Here is a 25560-nt window from a genome sequence, read left to right on the forward strand (position 1 = left end):
AAGTCAAATGGCCACCACCTGGTCTCTGCTAGCCCCTTGTTCTGTGATGCCTCACAAAGTTCTGTTTTCAGGAATCTGTTTGTCTTTGCCATTGGGTGTATCCCCAAAGTGAACAGTCTGGAGAGTAGGTACGTGTGTAGGAACCCCAGACTGAGCTCGGCACCTGCACCTGGCTTGGGGGCTGAGTCCACAGGACATCACTATAACCACCTTCCCCTCGCTTAGCTTCCTGAGTTTGTAGTGTTGCAAAGCTAGAAAAACTTCCACATACTACTTCATTTTACAAAGAAAAACCCAACAAGTCACTCTGAAGTTTAGTGACAAAGTTTGGAAGAACCATAATTTTCAAAAGTCACAGAGTTGCAAGAGTCAAGAGCGCGTATGTGAGAGGCAGATGTCCTAGATTCTTACTGTAACTCTCCCACTAAGAGACGGATGCCGGCAATGTGCTCCGCTCTCCGCACCGTCTTCCCCCCATCACGACCAGCAAACTCGCTGCTTTGCTCTTGGGGGTTAGGAGACTGAGGTGATACAAGAACAAACTGCCACTTCCAATCATTACTTGACTTTTCCTGAAAGCATATGTGGTCTTCATGTCAGTAATGTTTTGAAATTGTCAAATGTTCTATTCTGGGCTGACTTGTTCCTTTGGGTGTCATTAGCTTCTTAGCTGCTCTCTTTTCAGTTCCATCCTCCCGAATGCTCAAAGAGAAGTAGGAGTTGGCCACAAGTACAGGAGATACAGGTTAGAAATGACCATGCTACCATTCCTCTGGGATACTCACACCACTCCCTGACCCCGGGGCTGCAGAGGTGCCCGGCACAGCACCATCACCTGGGAGATCACCTTAGAGATGCCACTGAGGCTCCACCCAGAGTGGCTCAGTCAGGAACTTGGCTGTCCGGCACCTCATGCTGAGGGAAGCCTATTAAGGTGTTTTTTTTTGTTGTTGTTGTTGTTGTTTTTCCTTTTTAGTTTTTCAAGGTAGAGTCTCACTCTAGCTCAGGCTGACCTGGGATTCACTATGTAATATCAGGGTGGCCTCAAACTCACAGATCCTACTACCTCTGCCTTCCAAGTGCTGGGATTAAAAGCATGTGCCACCATGTCCAGCTAAGTATTTTAATAAAGAAGTTCTGAGCAACTCAGTGGAAGGCATCTTCAACTACAGAACCTACTTGGGCACCCAGCCGTTCCGTGTCTCTCTGTTTGCCTTGGCATGGAAATATCTTTGGTCTCCTTTAAGCTAGCTGGCCTGATAATCTCTGTTCCTTTGTGTTGTAAATATGCAGGGGACATACTGGACTCAGTGAGTGCACTATACGAGGCTTGTAGTTGGGGAGACCATACATAGTCTTGGTTACACACTCAAGGAGAAAAGAGCCAGGTGGAAGCCTGCAGGGTAAGGAAAACTGCCCCTCTGTCCATGCAGGCACGTGGTCGTTAGTTAGCTCTGACACACCTGTCTGGCCTTAATGGAATCTGCAGCTGCCGGTATTTCTCGGCACTCTGGGTCTAGGAGCCAGGGGCTCTTACAACCTAAGAAGGCTGATTGCAGAGGAGAGACAGGATGGCACTGACAACACAGGTATGTATGTACCGAGAGGCACTGCTGGGCTGGGGTAGGACGGGGCAGGATGGGGTAGGATGGAGCAAAAGGCACACCCCTCCCCAGTGAGCCCCAAAGAACCCCTGACTGGCACATAAGCTTTCTGGGGTGTGTTCAGTTTTAACATCCTGTCTTTGACCCAAAGCACCCCCTGAACCATAGCTTCCTGGGTCAGTTGCTGGAACCCCACTTCCAGGCTGTCCTAGCTGTGACCAGGTCAAAGTCTCTTCAACCTGGCTTTGAGGTCTCGGGAGCATCCCAAACCCCCAAGACCCTCTGCAAGATCTCAGTGGTGTATGTTTGAGAAGATCTCATGCTCTGTCCTAGGACTCTGGGATTTTGCTATTTTTCCCCTCCTGGGGTCTCAGGAATCTGAGTGTTAAGAGTCTACATGCCAGGAGGCTAAAGAGACCAGTGTCCCCAGGATATATTATCACAGGCTCTTCAGTCTGGAAGGGGAAACCCATGAACAGGCATAAATGTTCCTCCAGGGAACAAGGTCATCTTCAACATGGTTTCAGTTCTTTTTCCCCTTGATGTAGCAAGGGATAAAAATCATGTGTTAGCATCCACCTGTTCTTTATTTCTGTTTTTTTCTAGTCTGAGAATACTTTAATAGTTGGGTTTTATTCTGTTTTCCTTTATTAAGGTGGTAGATGTCTTTGGTCTTGAATTTTTCTAGTTTACCAAAAATACATATAGATGAAATGTTCATTTTTCATTCAAGAAGTGCCTATTAAAGCCTCTATATAAATGAAATGCCTGTTCACACTGGAACAATCCAATGCATTGCTGGTGGGGCTGAAAAACACTTTGCTTCCTGAGGCTTTTTCATCTAGCTCCTCCCTCAGATTACTGGAGTTGACATGAATCCAGCCAAAGGTTGGGACACCTTTAATCCCAGTACTCAGGAGGCAGAGGTAGGAGGATTGCTGTGAGATAGAGGCCACCCTAAGACTATATAGTGAATTCCAGGTCAGCCTGAGGTAGAGTGAGACCCTACCTCAAAAACAAAACAAACAAACAAAAAAAAATAGGTGTTTCTAGGACAAACCATCTAGAACTTCTATGGCATATACTAGAATCTTTGTGGAAAGCTAGACACAAAACTGTTGTTATGAGGGCTGGAGAGATTGCTTAGTGGTTAAGACACTCGCCTACAAAGCCTAAAGATCCAGGTTCGATTCTCCAGTGCCCATGTAAGCCAGATGCACAAGGTTCCCCATGCCTCTGGAGTTAGTTTGTAGGGCTGGCAGCCCTGGCACATCCAGTCTCCCTTTGTCTCTCTCTGTCTGTCTAATAAATAAAAATAAATTTTAAAAAGGCAGGGAGTTCTCATCTTAAGTGAAAAAGTGAAAGTTTATCATAGGTATACATATATAGTACAAGACACAGAGTGGATTTGGTATTATCTGTAGTGACCAGCATCTTCCAGTGTTCTTAGAACATATTTCCTGTGGGTAAAGGGAGACTACTGCTCCAGTGTTCACTTAATGTAATCTGTTTTGCAACAAATGGAAAACTAATACCTGTCCCCACTGCTTTGGTCAATCTTCCTAAGCAGGTTCATGCTTAAAGCAGGAACACGCGTGCAGCTCTATGTGAGACCGAGTAGGGGTTGAGCTCCTCACTGCTGCAACATGGTTAACGTTCTCACATCAAGTTAATTACCAGAGAAACCTCACAAATGTAGGTAAGAAGTCAGTTGAGTGGTTGTGCACTTATTCTTACTACAACGTAGCTATCACAAGCAGAAGACAGAACTCCATAGATGGGCTCAGGACTTGGACCTTGACTAGAGGGGCAAATGAAGGATAGTCACATATTCATGAGTTTCTCTGCTTAAGCCTATGTTCTTTTTGTTTTAATTTCCTTTTTAAAGTTTTTATTGAAGACCTCCATTCATATACACAATGTACTTTGATCATCATCCCCTCACACCACCCTCCTTTGTCCTCCTTTCCACTGAACCCCTTCTTCCCAACTAGTCCCTCTTCTATTTTAATGTCATCTTCCTTTTCACCCTCATATCATGTAGGTTGGCCACCATGAGCACATGAATGCAACGGCCACTTAATATCTGGAAGACAGTATTCCAAAGCACTTTTCCCCTTTCTTTGTGTTAAGACCAAGTCTCTCAAAGCCCAGGCTGGCCTCAAACTTGCTATGTAGCCAAGTACACTAGCCAACTTCTTGTTTCTGAAACAAAATACCTGACAAAAATTAGTATCAGGGAAGAAAGGTTGATCTCAGTTTACAGATCCAGATTACAGCCCATCATGACAGGGCAGGCATGGTGGCAGGAGTTGGTTAGATTCAGTCCAATAAGTTGGGCACAGTGATGAATTCTGGTGCTCAGCCTACTTCCTCCTTTCTATGCAGTCCAGGACCCCCATGGCGAAAATGAGTCTTCTCATTTCGATTAACCTAATCCGTCACAGGTGATTTTAGATCCTGTCAAGTTGACAGTATAAGCCATCACACCAAAGACGACTTTGAACTTCTGATACTCTTGCCTCCTCCTCCCTCCCAAGTGCCAGGATTACAAGTGTGAACCCCCATATCCAGTTTATGCAGTGCTTAGGGCCAAACTCAGGGCCTCATGCATGCTCGGCAAGCATTGTGTCCTCTGAGCCATGTCCCCAACCCCTGTAGGTTTCTACAGCTGGCCGGCTTTGTTCAGCCAATAGATAGGCAATGGCTAACCCCACAGTGGTGGCAGGCCTCAGGAAGTGTCAAGAAGCCCCACCTTGCTTTGCTCTGCCTTGATTTATATTTATATTTATCCTTTCTGTTTGGGAATATTTCAGTTCCTCTGATCCCCCTAGTGACAATGGTTTCCTTTACATCTTGGGGATGTCATTGCCTACAGTAGACGTTGTAATAGAAGCTGCTATTCACATTGCTGAAGCATAAATGCAGGAAATTGCTCCATATGGTGGGATTAGACAAGATGGGAATCTGGTTCTACTTGGAAGGTGTTTTCAGTTGGTGGTAAAGCAGATAGTGATGCTGTCAGCATGGATGAGTATGTCTAAAACCCCAAGGAATCATTACAAGCACAAAACACAATGAAGGGCTCAGTCAAAATGATTTTATAGAAGCACTGGGGGAGTCACACCTTGTGGTGAACACAGATAGGTTTCATCTAGGTGATCAGTTCTGGGACCCCTCGGATGCCAAAATCCACACATGTTTAAGTCTCTTATATAAAATGGTATGGTATTTGCATACAGCCTACACATCCTCTCATTCACTTTAAATCTTCCCAGACTGAACGTAATGTGGATGGAAGTTGTTGGACCATACTGTTTAGGATAAAAGAAAACTGCCTTGTGTGCTCATGTGTAGGTTGCTGTTTTGGAAATTACCTACAATGAGAATTTCTTCTTGACTATTTTTCATCTGCAATTTGTTGAATCTGCTGATGAAGAACCTGAAGCTATGGAGGCTGAGGTTGTAGTTTGTCAGTGTCCCAGAGAGGCGTCTGCGTGTAGCAGTATGGCTGGTTTGATGTACACTTTTGTCTTGGAGGAAAATCTTGGCCAGAATGGTGGCTCCACTCCTGGAGCTGCAGCTGGTGCCGTACAGCAAACCCTGCCCACAGGGCCCACCGCCAGCCTTCAGCCAGGGCCACCGAGAAGCTGCCTTCCCTGCCGGTGCCCGGGAAGCTTCGCTGTCTGCCGCCGGTTTCGACTTCACGTGGTTTCCACGTGGACGCGACTTCAGCGGTCAGCGCGCACAGAGCACACGCGGGCGCCCGAGTCTCCGGGACACTTGGGTCTCTCAGGGTGGTCAGGCCCGGAAGCGCACGTACTTGCGGTTGGGAGGTTAGTGCCCAGCTCTTGAAGCTCGCTGCAGTTGGACCCCAACTTGCATCTTCATCTTGCAGGTTTCTGGACTGGGTTCCTCTTTAGACCGGAGCCCCTCTCTAGTGACACGGAAGCCGCCGTGGAGAAAGCCCACCAAGCACAGTACCCCTGACGAGATGACCAGGGGCCCGAGCCCACGGCCGCCGGGCAGGGCGGCCTATCTGCACGGGTCTCCCTTGCCCGCACACTCCTCCCAGGACCTCGCCTCCCAGCTGGCCGAGGTCAGCCCCATAGCCACCTTCAGAAAGAGGCGGCTTTCCACCGTCTGGGATTCCGAGGGCTCCAGCGCCAAGTTGGAGCCCTGCGCAGACCGCTCAGCTGCAGGGGAAGACCCACCCGCGTCAGCGCCGCTGAACCACCCGCGCAAGCAGCCGCAGCGGCCACCGCCACGCCCGCCGCAGGCCGTGCGCCCACCTAGGAGCCGGCAGCAGAACCCAGGATTGCCCGGAATTCCAGACGCAGCCCAGAGGAAGAGACCAGACTGGAAGGGGCGGGCAGCAGCAGTAGGTCTCCCACTTTCCAGTGCGCTCGCACCCCTAGGGAACACTAGATCCTTGTTAACGACTAGAAAAGCAGGGCTTTCCCAGCCGTGGCATAGTCCGCACCCCTAGCCCTGGGCACACTTTGCCATGAGAAATCTCCAAAACCTTCCAGGCTTTGTAACACTCAGTGCTGTGTAAAGATGACTTTCAGCTCCAAGGGGCTGCTGTGGCTGTTTTACCTGTGAAGACATGACTTCCTAACCACGGGCTCTGCCTGTCTAGACCCTAGCTGTAACTCAGGCTGCTGCTTGTCCTTGGTCTCTAACTCACAGGCATCCAGGTACCACATGAATCTTCAGCACTGAGGAGTCAACAGAGAGGCTGGGGCTAAGAATGGCCCCACACCTCCTGTCTCAAGTGTGGTAGGAACAGGCTGCTTCTAGTGGAAACCCCGCCCCCTCCCCCCCCCCCCACAGCTGAGTCTCTGCACTTCACCTGTGCCTGGACTTAGAAGACTGTTAGTTGCCACCTGGCACAGTTCCGGGCTCACAGAACCTGGCTGAGCAATTCCAGCACAGCCTTTAACAGAGAGCTGTGTGTATAGCACCCTCCTATAGCAAGGGCACAAGCTGCCCCCAACACCTCCCTGTCCCCAGGGTGCTTCTGCCATGCCTCACCCCAAAGCCCCGAGGATCAGGTAAGCACTGGAGCCCAGCATTTGCAGCGCCTGGCAGGAGAGAGGTGGGCGCGCACAGGGGAGCAAAGCCCGTGCGCCCGCACACTGGGCACGTTGCACACCTGTAGTAACAGCCCTGGAAGGCACAAGCCAGAAAATCTCAAATTCAAGGCCAGTCTGGGTTATATAGATTCTGTTGTAAACAACAACAAACTCCACTATCTGCCTGGTTCCAGGCCCCTCTGAACAGGTCAGACTCTAAACTCTACCTCCCTTTAACTAAGCACAGGAATCCTCTGTGGTCGACATCCGGCTCAGCCTGTGAGAGCAGCTCGGCTTACACAGGACTAACCGTCCTGCTCTTTTCTGTTCTGCGCCCCTTGGGAGCATGCTGGCCTCTAGCATAGAAGGCAATCAGTGTATCCCAGGCTCGTTCCAGGAAGGGCCTCTGACTCCTCTCCTCTTAAGATTGAGCCTCTCACTGATGAACCTAAAGTGTGAGTAGCTTCCTGAGCAGGGCACTGTCCTAGAGATGTCTGCCTTTTCATTCACAGCAGGCTAGCAAGTAAGAATGCCTCCTAAGAATAGGAAGGCCTTGCACCTGGGAGCCCCCCACCCCCACCCCACACATCTGGAACAACACGCAGGGCATTGAGAGGGGGACCCTGTAGGGTTGACTGGTGTCTCTGACTGGACAAGGGTCCCCAGGCCAGCTGGTCATTTCTTTTCCAGAGTGCATGGTACACACTGCTGTCAGATCACACCAGCTGTACCTTCTCGGTGATGTCTGTCTTCTCCACAGATGAGGCGACTGAAGCAGTGGGAAGCCCGCCTGCTCCGGGAAATTGAAGAGGCCATTCAGCATGAGCTCACCATCCAAGCTGAGGGAGCCCTGAGCGCTGAGCTTACCTGCCAAGCAGAGGGGGCACCCACGCCCCAGGAGAGTCACGGTTGATGCTGGTGCCTTGGCCTGACTTGGTCATTCAGTTCCTCCGACTTCCAGGGCCTCATGGCTCCATGTGAATGAGGTGGAAGCAGACCTTGTTACTCTGATTGTAACGGCGGGGATAAGAGATGCCAAGGGGATGGGGCCATGGGACAGAATCCGTGGTTTAAGACCCTGAGTTTCTGTGTGTTGTGCAGCTTGACAAAGGCCCCTGGAGCTGATGGAGCTGCATGTCCTCCACTGACTGGCTCTGACCTCAGGGTGGCTCTCTGCTCCTCTGACCCTTGTTTTACTTATGTGAAAAATAAAATAAAAACCTATTGTGTGAACTGCAAAGAACCTAAGACTGTATTGGTCCAGCTCCCTCTGTCATGGAAAAGCAGTACATGCCCAGAATCCTTTGCTTGCTCTGGACTGAGTGGGACCAAAAGGCAGTGGGGTGCGGAGCTCTGGGACATGAGGCTAAGTGCAAGTGCAGAGGCCGTTGGTGTTCTGAGCTTCGTCTCACAGGTTGGCCAGTGGGGCCTATGACAGGAAACGGTGAATGGACTGGTGAGGGAAGCCCATTTTCTGGGTGGGGTCAGCCCGGTGATAAAGATGGAGAGAAAGGGTTTCTGATGGAGTCTCGGCTTGGGCTTTGGTCCCCTCAGGCACAGGCTGGGTTGACTTCCCAAGCACCCTCAGACCTGTTTCCTAGACCTTCCCCTGAAAACCTGACTGCTGCTGGTGTTGGCTTTGTGGGCAGGACCAGAGGAATTTAAACCTCTGGATGGCCTCCTGCCCTACCAGATTTCTCTCCACTCTGTGCTTCCCACTTAACATCCAAGTACTGGAAGTGTGGCTACATACTGTCAGGAAGCAGACATACGATGTGCTCCCAAGGCACTTGGAGTTTAACATAAGACCGACCATCAGATCTCTGAGTGGGCATGTTATTCTTATAAATCTCTGCAGCCTACACGGCATCCAAAATGGTTTACCTATTGTTAAAAGCAGAAGTACACTTACATTTCCAGGGCAGTCTCTTCTACCTCCTACCCATCACCTTCTCAGTTTGTCAGCAGGTGGCCCAGTCTTCTGGATCATGAGGATAAAAGATGACTGTTACAGTGTAATCAGAGAGCCAACTCCTAAAAACCCCAGACTCTGGCTGGAGAGATGGCTTAGCAGTTAAGGCACTTGCCTGCAAAGCCTAAAGACTCATGTTCTACTCTTCAGATCCCACATAAGCCAGATGTACCAGGTGATGCAAGCATGCAATGTATATGCACACAGAGACACGTGCATCTGCAGTTTGATTACAGTGGCTGGACGCCCTGGCATGTCAATTTTCTCTCTCTCTTGTTTTTACTCTTGATTTCTCACATAAAAAAAAAGGCCAATCAGTTGCGCTTGCCTCAGAAAATAAAAAAACCCCTCCAGACTGGATCTAAAATATGACATAATATAATAGATTCCAAGGACATGTGAGGTCCAGGGTCAAGTGTTGAAGAGTCAGGTGACAAGAAGTTTCAATCTCTGCCTCAGGGATATGTTAAGTAAGATCACTAATCAGTTCTCCCTAGAAGTATCCATATCCCTTTGGAGATTCTAATATGAGAGAGGGTTTGACTTAATGAAATCCCTCCCAAAATTAGATGCAGGCTGTCAGCTGCAATTGAGACGGTAACTTCAGAATTCATCTGGTGATCTCCATAAGTGATAAGAATTTATTTTTATAATGTATGTTTAGACATTTGCAAGTTTTATGAGCTATTTCCTCCTGGATACACTGCCTCCTAAAATTGTTCTTTCATTTTGTAGAATTACAGGGTTATAAAATCAGGTTTATAAAAACGCTAGAATGTTATTAATTTTCAAACAAAACAGAAAAGTATAAACAGACTGCCTAGAACTGTATAACATGGGGAGAAGTACTTCAGAGGATTATTTCCAATATTTTTTCAATAAAAATAAACTTTTCTTGAAAACTATTCCTAAGTTTGTGGTTGACACAAATTGATTCAGAAATGTAGCCAAGTAAATTCTATTTCTTTCTTTGTAGACTGAAATTCAAACTGAGAATGGGTCCAGGGAAGAAGCTTGGGGAAATGTGTTCTTGAAAGATTACAGGCACCCAGAGGCAGGTTTATGTGACAGATGATTTCCAGGTTTCCACGGTGCATTTTCTGGGATTAATGTATTTACCTAGTTGGAATCTATTCACTTATTTATAGGCCTCTGGATAAAGTGATTAAAATGCCATCTCGGGTATTTAAGCATAGAAGGTCCTCACATTCTGTTTACAGAAACATGCCCATGGGAAGCCTGCTAAATCTGGAGCAGGGCTACCATCCCAGTGCCTGGAAACACAGGTGGCCCAGAGCCCCCTTTGCTCTCGGACACTTCCTGTGTCCTCAGCAGGAGAAGTAGCTGTGAGAAATTGGAAACAGAAGACTGAGACATGTGAAATTTCTGCTGATGGCTCAGGTGAGACAAGTAAGGTTCCTAAGTTACCAATCCAGTGATAGTTTACTAAAAAACCAAAACTGTCCTTAGGACAATACCAGCAATGGTCACTGAGAGGAAAGCATGGGCACAGCTTGCACCATTGCTCCCTTAAGGCTGGCTATGTATGCAGAGCCGTACATAGTTACGCTACACAAGAGGAAGGGGGACACATTCTTTTTCCTGGAAGTTTCAACAAAATGCTCTCAAACTCTGAGAAGTTACTCCCTCTAATGTTTATTATAATCACACTTCTTTCCCCTAACATGAGTATTATGTTTGCGCATGGTGCTGGAGCACCTCCTGATAGGCATGTGGTTCAAAGAACTAATTTCTAATCACAAGCCATGCATGTCTTACATGTTCAAGCTACTTCACAGAGTCATGTCTCTTGTGCTATGTATTGGACATCATTATAATGACCAGTGGATTGATTTCTACTGTATTTTAGTTTTCTGTGGCTGAATGACAAGCTATCAAAAACTTAGTGGCTCACACAGGGGCTAGAGTGACGGCTCAGCAGTTAAAGGTGCTTGCTTTCAAAGTCTGATGGCCCAGGTTCAATTCCCAGCACCTATGTAGGACCAAATGCACAAACTGGCACATACATCTGGAGTTTTCAGTAGCAAGAGGTCTTGCTGTGTCCATGTTCTCTCTCTACTTGCAAATAAAATAAAAACATTTTGGGGCTGGAGAGATTGCTCAATGGTCAAATGCACTTGCTTTCAACAGCTTGATATCTTGGGTTTGATTCCCTAATATCCACATAAATCCAGATGCACAAAGTGGCACATGTGTCTGGAGTTCATGTGCAGTGACAAGAGACCCTGGAGCATCCATTGCCTCTGTTATTTGTTTTCTCCCTCTCTCTCTCTCTCTCTCTCTCTCTCTCTCTCTCTCTCTCTCTCTCTCTCTCTCTCTCTCGACAAGATATTTACCAAAGAAGCAAACCTAGTAGCTGACAGCTGTACCCTTTTGTCAGTTCTGGCAGCTCAGTGGGGTTATCTCTGAAATCCTTTAAAGTGAAATCAAGGGAGTCCTTAAGTGGAGGTCCTGGGCAGACTCCCAAACTCATTTAGGATTGCAAGTCTAGTTCCTAGTAGTGCTTACAGCCAGCCAGGGTCTATTTGTTCTGTTCTGGTAGAAACCATAAGTAGGCACAGAGAAGCTCACCTAGTCATGGCAGACCAGGTGCATCACTGTCCCAGTCACTGAGAGCTTACTGCTCCGGGCTTTAGAAGCCAGGGCCGCACACCTCTAAACACTCAGGTTATAACCCTATTGCTCTGGACTGTCAGCTTCTAGCACAGCAGGCAGTAGGCAGGTCCTGCGAGCGTTAAAGCCTCTGAACAGACCTTTGGTGCTGCTCTCAGGCTTGGAGTGGCCTCTAAGGCTTGGAGGCTCCCTGGACCCCGCCCAGAGGCCAAGGCCCTTTCTCCTCATCAGCTCTTCACAGCCCTGATGGCTTCCACGGCCACTGCCATCGGTTCTGCCCTGGCTGTTCTTGAAAACTTTCCAGCTGCCCTCCTGCTGGTGCTTCCACTGTTCTGATGCCAGCTCTATGACCTCCTCAAGTTGCCAGTTCCTTCTGCTCTGCTGATGATAAGAATCAGAAGTAAGAAGAAACCACTCAAAAAAGCTTCATTGGCCCTAATGTTGCAATGGAAGGGGGCAGCAAGGAGGGCGTCTCTAACTTCACAGGAGACCTCCCTGCAAATTAAGCACTTTGTACCAATCGTGGCAAAGTCCCTCATGCAAATGAAGGACTGCACTGGTGCCAATCACAGGTTACAACCAGGATACCTGCTTCCACTTCAGCCTGAGTGAGAATAGCTGCCGGATAAGTAGAGTTATTGAGTTTGCAGACGTTTGTGATGGCAAAAGGGTGCAGTGGAAGCTATCTGGAACATTGTGGCTGGGATCGCACCCTTGGGAGCCAGACTGTGCACCAGCTACAAGCAGCTGTAGTTGCTCTGTAACTTCCTCAAGGCATCCGTAGACTGGCCAAAGCTGTCAGGCTGGATGGAGAGCCGGTCAGCGCCAGGGGGACTGATAGCCTGCTCCTGAGGCAGCTGGAAAAGGGAAGGTTCTGCAAGCTGGCAATTAGGGTGTTGCATTGTAAGAAATTGTGAATCTGCAAGGAGTGCTTACAATACAGGTCACTAATATTCATACTAATTTAATTATACTTGATTCTTTCTTCAGCGTCCCATGGAGGGTGGATCTCTCTTGTGAGTCAATGGAGCACTACTCTGCTGAGATCCTAAGGACCCCCTTCCTAGTCACATGACTATATTAATATGCAAGCTATCAATGACTGGACAAATCCTGTCATCTTTCAGATACTTCTAGCTTGTCCTCCTGCCACCAGCTAGAGAGGGGTCTCTACTCTGAGAGCATGAGGAGTCCACCTGGCACAATCAGGAGTGACTTGCTACCCAATCACCAGTTGTAAGGGCAAAGGATCCTGGCATGGCATCTTAGAGTTCTGTCTAGCACCATATATTGCCAGTGCTTATCATCACAAACAACACAGTGAAAGCCTATGTGAAAAAAAGAAATACTAGCAATCCATTCCTTGGGGTTGTTTTACTATATTAAAGGATATTAGCACCTAACACTTACTGTGAAATTTTACCAAGCAAGAAACTCCTGCGAGAAAGTACAAGTGTGATCTCACTGCAGAGCTGCTAGTACTGTTATTTTAAAAAAATATATTTAAATCATCTTTATTTATTTATTTATTTGAGAGCTACAGAGAGAGAAAGAGGCAGAGAGAAAGAACAGGCACGCCAGGGCCTCTAGCCACTGCAAACGAACTTCAGATGCATGTGCCCCCTTGTGCATCTGGCTAACATGGGACCTGGGGAATCGAGCCTTCAACCAGGGTCCTTAGGCTTCACAGGCAAGCACTTAACTGCTAAGCCATCTCTCCAGACCTATGTTATCTTTTAAGAACATTTGCCATGGAATAATAAAAACTGAGTTTGCTTTCTTTTCATTAACAGTTCTGTTCATGTCTGCTTTTACAGTTGGTTGTATTTCTTTCTCTTTTAATGTATTGGATTTTTTTTCGTAATTCTTTCTTTTACTGGGATGTGATTTTATTTGACATTAAAGACAGTCCTTAATTGAAAAGGAAAAAAAAAAACTATATATCATGTTTGTGATAGTAAATTTCATAGATCAACTTGGTTGGGTCACACTTCCTAGTTACCTGGTCAAACTATAGTACAAATGTTGCTGTGAAAATACTTCTTTGACATGACTGAGGTCCCTATTGGTAGACTTGAAGTGAAGCAGATGACCCGCCACAGTGTGGGCGGGCCTCAGGCAACCAGCTGACAGTCTTAAAGAGAAAAGACAGATCCTGCTAGGAAGAGGTAATTTTGTCTCAAGACATCTTCAGACTCAAGCTGTAAATTAAGTTCTTCCTGGACACTCCAGCTGTCCTGCAGATTTCAGACTTCCACCCCATAGACATGGGAGTCGATTCCTTAAATCAAATTCTGTTTTTCACCTGTCTTCCCAGCACACGCATGCACATACACACACCCCTTCCCTCTTTGTTTGTGTCTTCTACAGAACATTAAGACAATATGCAAAGGAAAAACAACATGGAATCAATGTCTCGATGACGACGTGACTGTGCACATGAGATCATTGTTATCTTCTAGAAAGGGTGGTGATGGCTGTGGGCAAAGCCCAGCATTAGAGTGCTTGCCTAGCATGTGCACAGATGAAATAAAGAATTCACTGGTGACAGTAAAAATAAACTTGTGCAGCCTGAGTTAGTGAAACTGTTAAAGATCCAACAAGGTTGTTATGCAAACTATATTCCAAAGTGCAAGAAGCCTTTATGACAAGGAACAGCATGAAAATTTTAAATTTTATGAGTAAGATAAATATCTTAATTGTGAGATTCAAGATAGCACAAGCCTAAAAAGTTGGGGTAAGAAGAACAGGTAAGGAGTGGAGTACAGGTGAGAGGTAATGTTGCTTACGCTGAGTGGGGGTCGTGTGTCACTTGATACTTTGAATAATAAAATTTTCCCCCTAAGGTATACTAAATAGGAGTGTCAAAAACATCCACACAACCACTTGCCTTTCAATTACAATGGTCAGGTCGTTTAGTCAAGCAATTCTTTTCCTTTATTTTTGATAGATAAGACTCCAGAAAGTATAGTGCAAACACTCAGTAGAAAAGTTGCAATTAAGAAATGTACATTCACATTTAACATTTCAGTCCACTCACTTTTTTAAAATAAAAATAGGACAAATTATTCAATTACTTGTCTCAATTTAACAATCTTGAAAAAGACTGGAAGGTGCTCTACAGTGTTCAGTTGGCATAAAAATAGACCCGTATTGATTATACAAATCTATCGTGAGAAGTTACCCAGTGAGATTGAGTCACTGTGATTTTGAATATAGTCACTGTGTTCTCAGAAGCATGGGGTGAGTTTACCTGTGGAAAAATGAACCCCTTGCCCACGCTACCCTCTGTCCCACTAAAGGATATAACACTTTAATAGTCAGGCCTTAATAAACAGTGCTTAGAGGCCTTTTCTTGGGCTTTGGGCTTACCTTAAATCAAAATGGAATTGCTGCTGGCACGACAGATGATTGGAATGACATCTCCCTTTGTGTGAGTTGTGTGCAATTGGCTTAAGTTCAAGGATGGTGGGAAGGGGGCTTCAGCTGAAAGGACGCGGTGTGTACTAAGCGCCAGAGTTATGCAAAGCTCAGATTCCACAGGTCTGTCCCTGGCTTAGGGGTGCTCTGCTCCCAGCAAGCAGGTGTGTGGATCTGGGGGACAAGCCAAGGCCTGTCCCTTTGTGCATGCTGTGGTTGTGTGATCTCAGATTAAAACGTAGGTGCACACAATTGGGAATTTCACTGCATGCAATTCCAGAGTGCAGATGGCTTGCATATACTCTATGTTTAGAGGGACGAAGGCAACAGAGTGGGCCCCTCTGCCCTGGACATGTGTGCTCCAGGTGGCCAATTGTGCCCACACTCCCAGTGTGTATGCAAGAGGTGCTGTGGGCTTCCTTGGGACCCCCCACAACATGGGCATTGTCCCCTGAGACTTGTGCTTCATGTGCCCAGGGCCTGGGGTTGAGTGGGGGTTGCTGGTGGGAGGAAAGAAACAAGTTCTGGCTGCTTTGGGGCCAACTTCCCATGGCACTTGCCACAGGTGGTAGCTGCCCGTGGGTTGGACATTCTGAGCAACTGTTCTTGCAAACAATCCCACACAAATCCAAATTTATTAAGTCCAAGAAGTTCCATAGTTCTCTTAGGAATTAGTCACAGATATCGTCTCTCTTGAAACATTAATTCTCAATAAGTGGCTGGAAATGATGTGGATGTGCCTGCTGCCGAGTGTCAGCAGGAGCCAGCTCTCAGAAGGCATTGGGCACCTGTACTTGAAGGATCGCCAAATTTCCCACCATCCTTCGAAATTTCTTGTTAACCTTCTGTATCCTCCTGGGGGAATGCCTCCAAATACCTTTTGATCCCTGGGAAGGTAAGGTACCCCGAATGACTGCTGCACCAGTTGGCAGCATGTGTCGGCACTGAAGATAAGCGCAGAAACAGTAATTACAACCTGCACCCTTCTCAGAGCTCAAGGAACTCCAGATCAGCAACAAGAGCCTAGATGGCTAGTGCAGAAACGGTGTGTAGTTTGGGAGGTGTGTCACGGCTCTGTCCTTACTTGATATCAGAGAGGCTTGACAGAAAACAGTAACTGTCCTCTCTGTTTAAGAAGATTCTATGACAGTTATATTCTAAAAAAAAGTTTTGGAATGTCAAGTATGGCAATACAAAATAGGAGTTGTTCAATCAGAGCACCTTACTTTCTTCCTGGTTATCTCTAATATTAAAGGACCATCATGGCTCTCATTTAACAACATGTAGTCAAGGACTGCAGAGCCAATGATGACATGACTGCATCCTACAAGGATGGGGTCAGAGCAAGCCTTACCCACAGGACAGGACCAGCCTCTGTGGGGTCCCTGACACTATGGTAAGCATTATTGTGTGAACAAGTGAGGATCTCTAGCAAAACCATTCTAATTCTTACAGATTTCACTTTTAGCAAAGATACCCTTACTTGTCATAGAAAGCACAGGGCTTAAGATAGGAAAGATCCAGAGTTGAGGCCTGGCCCTTCCTCTCCCATGCGCAAATCCTTAACCTCTGTGGGTCTCAGAGTATCTGTGGACAAGAAGAATAATTGTGGCACCACCTCCTCCAAAGGCTATTTAATGGAGTGCAATGAAGCACACAGAGATGCCTAGGGACTGTAAAGCCAGATCTGGGAACTCGTAACAAGCGTCTTAATCTATACCCACGCCAAAGACCTGTTGGAGACCTTTTAACCACACAGGAGGAAGATACTGTCCGCCCTCGGAGTTATGAGTGCAGAACCCAGCAGATCAGGAGGCCTCCAGAAGAAAACTCAATCACTTCACAAAGAATGAGAAGCTAGATTTAACATGACTGACACCTGTCAGGATGGAGGACATGTCATCAGGCTACTGTGGTCAGCTTTCTGAATTTTAAGAAGTTGTTCCCATCCAATTATACAACACAGCCCAAGGAGGCGACCTCTTGCCTTCCCAGCACATAACTCAGACAGAGAGCAGCTAACCCAAGTGGGCAGACCTGACCAAGTGAGCTCCTGCAGCTGGGAGGGGAGTGGGGCTGTGGTGCCCGAAGTTGGTGCCACTCGGTTTCTTCTTTGGAAATTCCTGACAGATATTCATTCACCCTGAGATCTCTGCATAGGGATCCACACATACCAAAACCCCAAACCAAATAAAACAAAAGAAACAGAACCAACTTAGTGCCTCAGTGTACCCAGACCTGAGTTGCTGATATGAGAGCCCTCCTGAAGGAAACCAAATACTGGGCAGTTGTTGGTGGACAGTGGCTCAGAGGCCATCTGGATGACTGGTACTATCTTGATGTCTGGAATGCTAAATGCCATGAAAGTAAGCTGACAGTGTTTAAATTTAATTTTGTTCCTTACATGAGTTCATCTTAATCCCAGGAAAAAAAAAAAACAAAAACCTTTTTTTTGCTTACAGACATGCATACCCATGTGCACAACCATACACATTGATTAGAACTAAGCACAACTGCTAGCGGAATTGTTGTTTTTTTTTTAACATAGTGAACAGAACAGTAAATAGAGTGAGTTAAATTTTTAAGGAATCTTAAAAATACCAAATGTCTTACTCATTGCATGATGATATGTTGCTTAGAGAGCACCACAGAATGTGGCATCTGAAATTGATTGGATCTGTGAAATTTACAGAATGCACCATCAAAATCTCACATTGCTACTCGTCTTGCCTTCACTAAGGTGTGAACACAGAGGAGGACAAGGCAGATAATCCTCAGACACTTTTAAAGTGTCCCCTCAGGTTCCTTGAGGCAAAACAACCCCTGGAGGATCCCAGCATCGTCCCTGACCCACTGCTTCCCATGTGTTTGTCTGGGGTTGTGCTTAGTGGTTACCTGACCCTGTGAAAATGGACAGCTCCAGAGCCTTAAAACACCTTCCTCCCAGTGGGTCCCCAGAGCATCAGAGCCTATGGCCTCCAGGTGGGAGAGAGCCAGCTCCCTGTACAGCTGCCATCAGCTAGCAGCAGGACCTGCCCCTCCAGAGGCCCCAGCTACGTGCATGCAGGATCAGACTATCCAGAAGACACGCTCCTTCCACAGAGCAGCGGGCATTAGAGTCTCCTTCCGCTCTATCCCCATCCTGCCCTCCAGGAGGAGGAGTCTGGGGCCATGCCCTGCGCCTTCCACCTCCTCCCACCTGGGCTCCAGCCCCAGTGCTTCTGGCTTCATCCAGCTGCCTGACCAAATGTGCAGAGAGGAGCTGGGAGACACTGAAAGCTGAAGAGACCCCATTTCCATATCCACTGTCAGCAGTGGACATGTGACCACATTCCCTTTCCGGTGCCAAAGAACAGACTTGTGCAAAACAGGTGTTCAGGTATCTCGTTTCTTGGAACAAGACCTCCTTCCGCCAGAGGCAGAGATTAACTATCTGTGCCCAAGCCAACTAGATGTGCCCTCCTGCCTGCTAAATCTCTTCACATGACCCAACAGTCCTCTGCATCTAACTTAAGTCCACCCCAGGGAGCTCCTCTACGCTCAGCCTAAGGAGCCATGAATACAAACCTGAAAATTCCACAGAAATTTTTTTTTTCTTAACCATTGACTTCCAAGCCTGCGGTTCTACCTAGAAATATGGAACTGCTGGCTCAAGACCTCAGTGTGACCATTCAAAGCAACCCCAGCTGGAGGTAGAGTGCTTCAGTGTTCACCCAGAGCTGTGCCCCACAAGCTGCCCATCCAGAACTTACACTTTATTAACTTTTACCAAACCAAGCATTTTAAAATCCAGTCTCTTCTGAGCAGGTTAAAGGGGGTGTGCGCATGCGTGCACACATTTTTTTTAAGTTGTAGCCATTACAAAACCGTAATAAACAAGTCAGTGTTGGGGGATATATGCAGCCATGGGACCTGCACATTTTCAGATTGTAAGCTATCAACATCACCTTGGCAACCCCCTTCTCAGATAGCTGCTCACTGGCATACAATACACTGAAATGTGCCCTTTCTTTTTCTGCCACTGTTACGTATGTGATGAAAGGTGACCACTTGCTTGATGAACCCTGAATACCTATTGTACACAGGCCCCGCATAAGATGCCTGAGATTCAGGCAATCCCAGGACCCATCCCACGGGGTGGTGGTGAAGGGTGCAGGAACCAAGCACAACCCTCAGTACCTCCATGATTCCCCAATCCAGACCACTTCCTTCTAAAACGGCCAGCAAAAGCAAGCCATTTAACCATGTTGCTCTCAGAACTATATCACAGGCCTCCTTCAACGCAAAGATAAATGAAGCAGGGAATCACTGAAGCCTGGCTTCATCCTGCCAAGCCGAGACCTGGATGTGCCATGTTAGCCAGGGTTTCCAGCCATTCTGGCCACAACCTCACCCACAGAAGACAGGTGTCCTGTCCCAAGGGCTCTTCTCCCACCAGGACTGTGACAGCAAGATCTGCAATGGTCAAGGTGCCCTCATTTTCTTTAAACAGCATATACAAGTGAGCCTGGAAATGTTTCCCTTTGAATTCTCTAGCTGCCGCAGCAAACTATACTGCTTACCACCCCTGGGTCACATGGGGCCAGCACTGCGATTGGAGGATAGGCACAGACTTGGGGACAGATGGGTGCTGCTACCTCTGTCTCTGCTGAGACAGTGTTGAGCCCAGAACTGGTGGCTGACTGGCTGTCTGCTCACCTGCCCAGGATGCTGAGCTTGGCCCTAATAACTGAGTGAGGAGCCAGAGCTGGGCCTCGAGGAAGAGGTGGGGGCTTGAGGAGTGCAATCCCCCACAGCAAACGTGCACGAACGCGTAGTTTCCGAATTACCGTTCCACTTGGACTCCTCTCTGCAGTGTAAAGTTACGGTTATTGCTTCTATGACAGAAGGGGTCTGGAAGCCCTGGTGGCTTTAGAGTCTGATAAACACGGGCTTGGCAACTGGGTTGCTGTGTATGTATGTGTGTGTGAGCGAGAGAGAGAGAGAGAGAGAGAGACATCCACCTGCGTGTACGGATACTCTAGGACTGGACCAGCCCGGTTGGCACGGCCCACTGGAAGCATTCTGGGCGGTGTTCTACTCTACAGTGTCAGGCACGGGAGGCATGCTAGGGTTGAGAAGGGGACACACAGGGTCATTTCCCAGGGGCTGTGACGTCACAAGCAGGGCTGGCGTGGGTGCAGAGCTTTTCCTCATTTTTGGTACAAGTGAACAGGCAGCACCTGTGATGGGTGCACTATTTACAGAGCATCTTAAAATAAATAATTTAGAGGGAATCCCATCCGAATGGCTCTAACATTTGTACATGAATATCGTACAAGATTAAAAATAAATAAGGCAATATAATACATTTTATCACAAAGAAAAAGGAAGTTGTTTTCACCAAACCCCAAGAAACATTATGGCTACACACAGTTCCTGACCTCACAGGAAGTAGGCAGGCTTGGAATTGCTGATGATGGAGATGTCTGCCCCTGAAGTGAAGAGCTCGCCAAGGCTCCTGTGTGGCTCCCTTCAAAACAGTCCTGTCCCCAGAGAAGGCAGCGCAGTCCCCTAAGGTGGCTTCAGCTTGCTCCATCCATACTTTCAGTGACTTTGGTCACATACCCATGTGATCTCATGACACTGCACGCTCATGTGTGATGGCTCAGGGCCTTGTGTGCCAGGTCACATCACAGCATGCCAGCACTGACTGCTGGGAGCCTGACAGGTCACGTACAGCTCCCACCTGGTGGCTCTGGGTGAATCTACCTGATGTTTAGTTAGGTTATTGCCAATTCAAGCTCCTTGTTGTGGGAGCAATATCCCTGCTTCTTTGCCAGCCTGGGCTGGGCTGTCCTCACATCCAGCCTCTGCAGTGTGGTCTCATGACCCTGTTCTTCACATAAGCAGAGAAGGACAACAGTCCCAGGCATGCTTCAGATCTCTCTGGAACCTTCTTCTGGAACCATTCCTTTATGAGGGGCCATATGCTTCACTGAGGACCCTGTGGTTACAATAAGTCCATGAGTGGTCTAGGGTTCATTCTTAGCCTTCGGCTCCTCTCGCAACTCTCTCCCCCAGCTGTGGGGCAGAATATCCTCCGTCCAACCTGGTCAGTACAGACACAGAGATGAGGAAGCCCTACAGGAAGAGGTTCCTAAGGGTGAACCACTTGTCCCGAAGAAAACGTGGGAGCAGAGAGGAGGCGGCGGCCACAAATGGGGGGGGGGGCTGGGGCACCCTAGCCACGCTGTCTGCTTCCTAGTGGCTCAGATGGACGCTAGGTCATCAGATGGAGCTGCCTGTCATCTCCCCACAGACGCAGTCCCTGGCAGTTACTCCCCAGAGCCTCTCCTACGCCCTCAGCTTCATGGGAGCTAGACTCACCTGCACAATGATGCCAACACACCAGGCCATGGCAGCCAGATAAAGCTGCCCAAGGAGAATAAAGCTGCCTGCACTCCACCCCTGAAGTTTTCAGTGGCACCGTGAGGTCCACGTGGCTCTCGCTGTGGGTCCTGGCCAGAGCAGGGTACCAGCAAGGCAGCAATGTGGGGTACACATGGGTCACAGTCCCTCTACACAAGGTGCCAGAGGACTGTTCCCATGACAAAACCACAGCCCTGCCCAGCGAGATTGCATGGATTCCTACCCATCACTGGCAGTCCATGGCCTTGGGTACTTGGGGACTCGGCGTACAGTCCTCAAGCCTCCCCTGCCACAAACTATTTACCCACCTACCTCTATCCTGAGACCAGCCTCCCAGGGAAAGGTGCTTGCTGACCTGCAAAACCACCTAGACCCTGCGTGGCCACACACAGAAGCCAGGGCAGAGTCAGAGGCACCACCCACTCACCCTGCTAGGGAAAACAGAACTTCATTCTGCCCTGGTCTTCAAAGGGGGCAGGCCCCAGAGGAGCAGTACGGAGCCAGAACTCCCATGCCATGACTGGGGCATGGAGGGCTCATGCCCAGCGACTCCATTTCAAGCTGCCTCCCTTCCTGTGTGAGTGAGGTCTCCAAGAGCCAGGCCCAGCCAGCTTTCTGGCCATTTCTAGATCTCTAGACACCTGTCCTTCACATCAGGGTCTTTACCTTAGCTGCACTCATGAAGTACAGGTGGGAGGTCCCTGGTTTCAACAGGATGGCCCACAGCCACTTTCCCTGCACTCTGAACTCAGGGACACACAGTCTGCTGACTTCGAGTGCCCTCCACCCCCACCAGGAGGACCAATTCTGCCAGAGAAGTGACGTCTCCCGGCAGGAAAACTTGCTCTTGCTCGTTAGTGTGGCTGTCCATCACTCTCTGCATAAATGAAGTCTTGGTTCTTGTTAAGTGTACAGTATTCAAGACACCACAGAGAGGGCAAGACAAGGTGCCCACCCCTCTTCTCTGAACAGGCAATGACAGTGACAGCGCAGGAAGAGGACAGCCCGACTGTCACGGGAGCTGGAAGCCAGAAGGCAAGGTGGAGCTGGGCGAGAATGCAAAGGCCAAGAAGATGGAGGTGGGGCTTCCAGAAGACCTGCCTCTGGCTCTTCGCAACAGCCTGCTCTTGAGGAAAGCCAACAGCCTCACTCTTCATGCAGTGAGAGATAGCTTTCCAATTCAGTCCATGATGTCCAGCCTGAGACCTGACCAGCTCTGTACTGTGCACATGGTATGAACAGCTTAAGCTTAAGCCACATCACCCTGCCCAGCAGGGCCAATCCCCAGTCCGATACCTAAAGCTGCTGGCCAGGGATGGAGCCACCATAGGCTACAGCTTACCATAGCCAAACTGACTAGGGGCCAAGTCATGGTGGGCTCCTCCATGCTCGGCCAGCAGGATCCCCATAGCCCTTGCTATGACCCTGGTGATAGTCCCAAGGTCCCAATGCCAATGCCAGCACTGCCCAAACCTGGTCAGGTCAGCTGGGAAGTCAAGGCTCCCTGCACCCCCAGGGGACTGTCTTGGACACATCTTTGTTTGGCTCTCCGGTCACCCCTGGACAGTGCTCCTTCTTCAGCCTGACTCCTTGGCCGCTGCTGCTCTGCTGGTCTTGGCTGGAGCCATTGTGGCCTGTGTTATCCTGGAGCATTCTTGCCCCACATGCACCTCCAGAGGCCCACGGGCTTCACTAGGCTTTCTTCACTGCTGCTTCAGGTGGCAGGTACTGGCCCATGGGGGCCGGGGGGAGCCCAGCCCTGACTGGGGGTCCAGCCCCAGGGCACAGAGGGGGCCACCTGGCCTGGCCTCCAGCTCTCCCATAATGACACATCCTCCGCTCCATGCGAAGAGACCTGGGGTGGGAGCTGTGTCCATCAGTCCTGCCTTCTAGAAAGTAAGTTAGCATCTCCCCCTTGCCCTTGACGCTGACTTTGCCTCGGCACACAAACTGGTAGGAGCACCTCCGCAGTAGCCGGTGGACCTCCTCAGTCACCTGTTGGTGAAAAGAAGCCCATTACTCTCAGCCACAGGCCGAAAGGGCCAACCGAGGGCAGGATCCTGCCATGTACCCCCCACCTTGCTGCACCGCACACCCTAACTGCTTAACCCTGCCAGCACCTGGAGGAGGCGCCCCAGCTCTGCTGCAGTCACCCCATTCCTGGGTTGGCAGGGGCTCGGCGGGGCCTGAGTGAGCGGCTGTGACTGTTTGGTGTACTTGCTGAGGGCTGTGTGGGATCAACTCGTGCTGGGAGTTGAGGGACAGGGCACAGGCTGGCTCTCAGGCCCAGGGGTCTGCTCATCTCAGCAGGGCAGAGTTCACGGCTTCTACCCACGTCACTGGGAGTGGTACCCTCGGTTTGGGGTTGGGGCGCAGCTGCCATAGAGACCTCAGGGTAGAGGTCACAAGTAAAGGCACCCTGCTGGAAGTCAACAAGGTCTCTCTCAGCACCTCTTCTTCCTGGCCTCTGAACAGTACTGTAGCCCAAAGAATCCCTGACTCATAGAATTAGAGAAGACAAAGAACGAGCTGTACTTCCTCTTTGTTATGGTGCTGGACAATCAGAGGACAGAACCAGATTTTTGCTCTATCTTGAAGCTACCTCTCTCCTCCTCTGCCTTCCTCATTGCACTCAACCTCCATCTTGAGTTGAAGCAATGATACCACGTCAAGCCCCCTTCTCACATCCTGACAGAACTGGGGAGGGCAGCTTCCTGACATCATGTTGGACACTAGGAGTTCTAGACACGAGAGGGAGGACAGAGGGCTTGGAATGTGCTGGGGAGGCCTTCGGGGAGGGAAGCCACGGGTGGATAGGCATGCCTGGGTTAGGGAAGTTGTGCTTTTGCAGGCTCAGATTTAAGTCTAAAACCAGAGATGCAACACTGTCTTGGGGCAGAATACCAGCTTGACACAGGACGGGGCTCCCATGATATTCTCTCCTGGGTAGTGACCAGCTTTGAAGAAACTGCAGAAGAACGCAGGTGGGATGGATGTCAGGGTAACAAAATGTTGTACACGTCCTAGAGAAGAGGACGGGATGGCTGCGTGGCTGTGGGGACATGCTCAGCGCCACGTGGCCACGCACTTAAAACTGGTGAAGACATACATTTATTTATCACAATAAATGAAATCTGAGGAAATTTAAGAAATAGTAGAAATTCCATGGACACTAGAGCTGGGCGCCTTGTTTAGCCACTAGTGCAAATGCTTGTACCTCACAGGGCTATGGGATGACTGAGGAGATTTTGTGATAAGCTAAAGGACCAACGCGTGTCGGGACACGCCATGGTGACAGCGCAGGCAGGAGGGAGCCACACTACCTGCTGAAGGCCGTACGTCACTCCTTTGTTCCACAGGCCTCAGTCCACTGGGACATGCACAGAGGAGTGGGGCCATCCGTCCAATGCCCTGGACGGCTATGGCTCTCTGGTGGGGTGGCAGGGAGGACTGGCTGCCCTTGACATCTCTGACTGACCCACAAAGGCTCATCCAAGTGTATACGGGCGCCAGAGCTCATGTTATTCTAGGGGAAATCCTAAGAGACGGACTACTCCCCACACTGAGCCTTTGCGGCTTCCGAGAGGTATCACAGCCAATAGGTCTTGTCCTACCTGAATGGCTCAGAAATCCCTCAGGAGAAGTGGGAATGCCCAGTGCCCTGCCCTTCAAATGTACGGCAGAGCTCTTCCTAGCTGAATGGTGGCCGTGGTTCTGAAACAAGGGCAGACACCACGAAGCCAGGCCATCGGTGTGCTAAGGCCCCGACTCACACTGACCACCATGCCGCGTGTGCTCCCTCGAGAGCCAGCCCCACGGCTGGATCAGAGACAAGTAGCAAAATCAAACTGCCAGGACTGGCAGCGATGTCCGGGTCCAGCACCAGACTGAGACACACAGCTGGTTCTGCCCTACCACTTCCTGGCTACAGACCTCTAAGTAGCCTAGCTTCCTCACCTGCCAAATGGGCCCTTGTGTCTTAGGGGTTTCTGGGTGAACTCACCTGGATTCTGCCCTGGACCCCAGTGCTGTCCATCCGACTGGCCACGTTGACCGTGTTTCCCCAGATGTCGTACTGGGGCCTGCGAGCGCCAATCACTCCGGCCACCACAGGGCCAACATTGATGCCTGGAAAACACCCACAGCATGGCCTGTGGGCAGCTGGAAACACAGCTCAGCTGCCAGGGCCGCCCAGTGTGCCCAAGCGCATCTGGTGGGGAAGATGCCACTCCACTCGCAGGGTCTTGATTTCAGGTCACCTGGGGCGAGGCTTCACCTCAGGCAAACCCTTCGAGCACAGGGTCCCCAGGCTGCCCTCTCACAGCACATCCTCCACGCGCACAGCAGGGCTGGCCCTCAGAAGCAATTCCCAATCCCGAGGAAAAGTTCTAAGTCCTATAACTAACTTCAGCTTATCTTGTCGTATCCAGTCTGTTTCTGG

General features: G+C 49.2%; 2 protein-coding genes across 2 annotated transcripts in view; one reads left to right on the forward strand and one right to left on the reverse strand.

Annotated features, from left to right (window-relative positions):
• The first annotated feature begins 1571 nt into the window (after positions 1–1571).
• Positions 1572–7595, forward strand: LOC123455361. Its single transcript, XM_045136158.1, has 4 exons — positions 1572–1589; positions 4962–5423; positions 5503–5985; positions 7443–7595. The coding sequence occupies exons 1-4, from the start codon at positions 1572–1574 to the stop codon at positions 7593–7595; spliced, it is 1116 nt and encodes a 371-aa protein (XP_044992093.1).
• Positions 7596–14202: 6607 nt separating this feature from the next.
• Positions 14203–25560, reverse strand: part of Adcy1 (adenylate cyclase 1) — a 121626-nt gene continuing 110268 nt past the window's right edge. Inside the window, exons 19-20 of the mRNA XM_045135472.1 lie at positions 25123–25247; positions 14203–23114 (exon numbers count right to left, since the gene is read on the reverse strand). Of these exons, the coding sequence (XP_044991407.1) occupies positions 22812–23114; positions 25123–25247 (428 nt within the window). The 3' untranslated portion in view covers positions 14203–22811. The remainder of the gene's footprint in view (positions 23115–25122; positions 25248–25560) is intronic.

The sequence above is a fragment of the Jaculus jaculus genome, chromosome 16 (assembly GCF_020740685.1).
Source record: "Jaculus jaculus isolate mJacJac1 chromosome 16, mJacJac1.mat.Y.cur, whole genome shotgun sequence".
Classification (NCBI taxonomy): Eukaryota; Metazoa; Chordata; class Mammalia; order Rodentia; family Dipodidae; genus Jaculus; species Jaculus jaculus.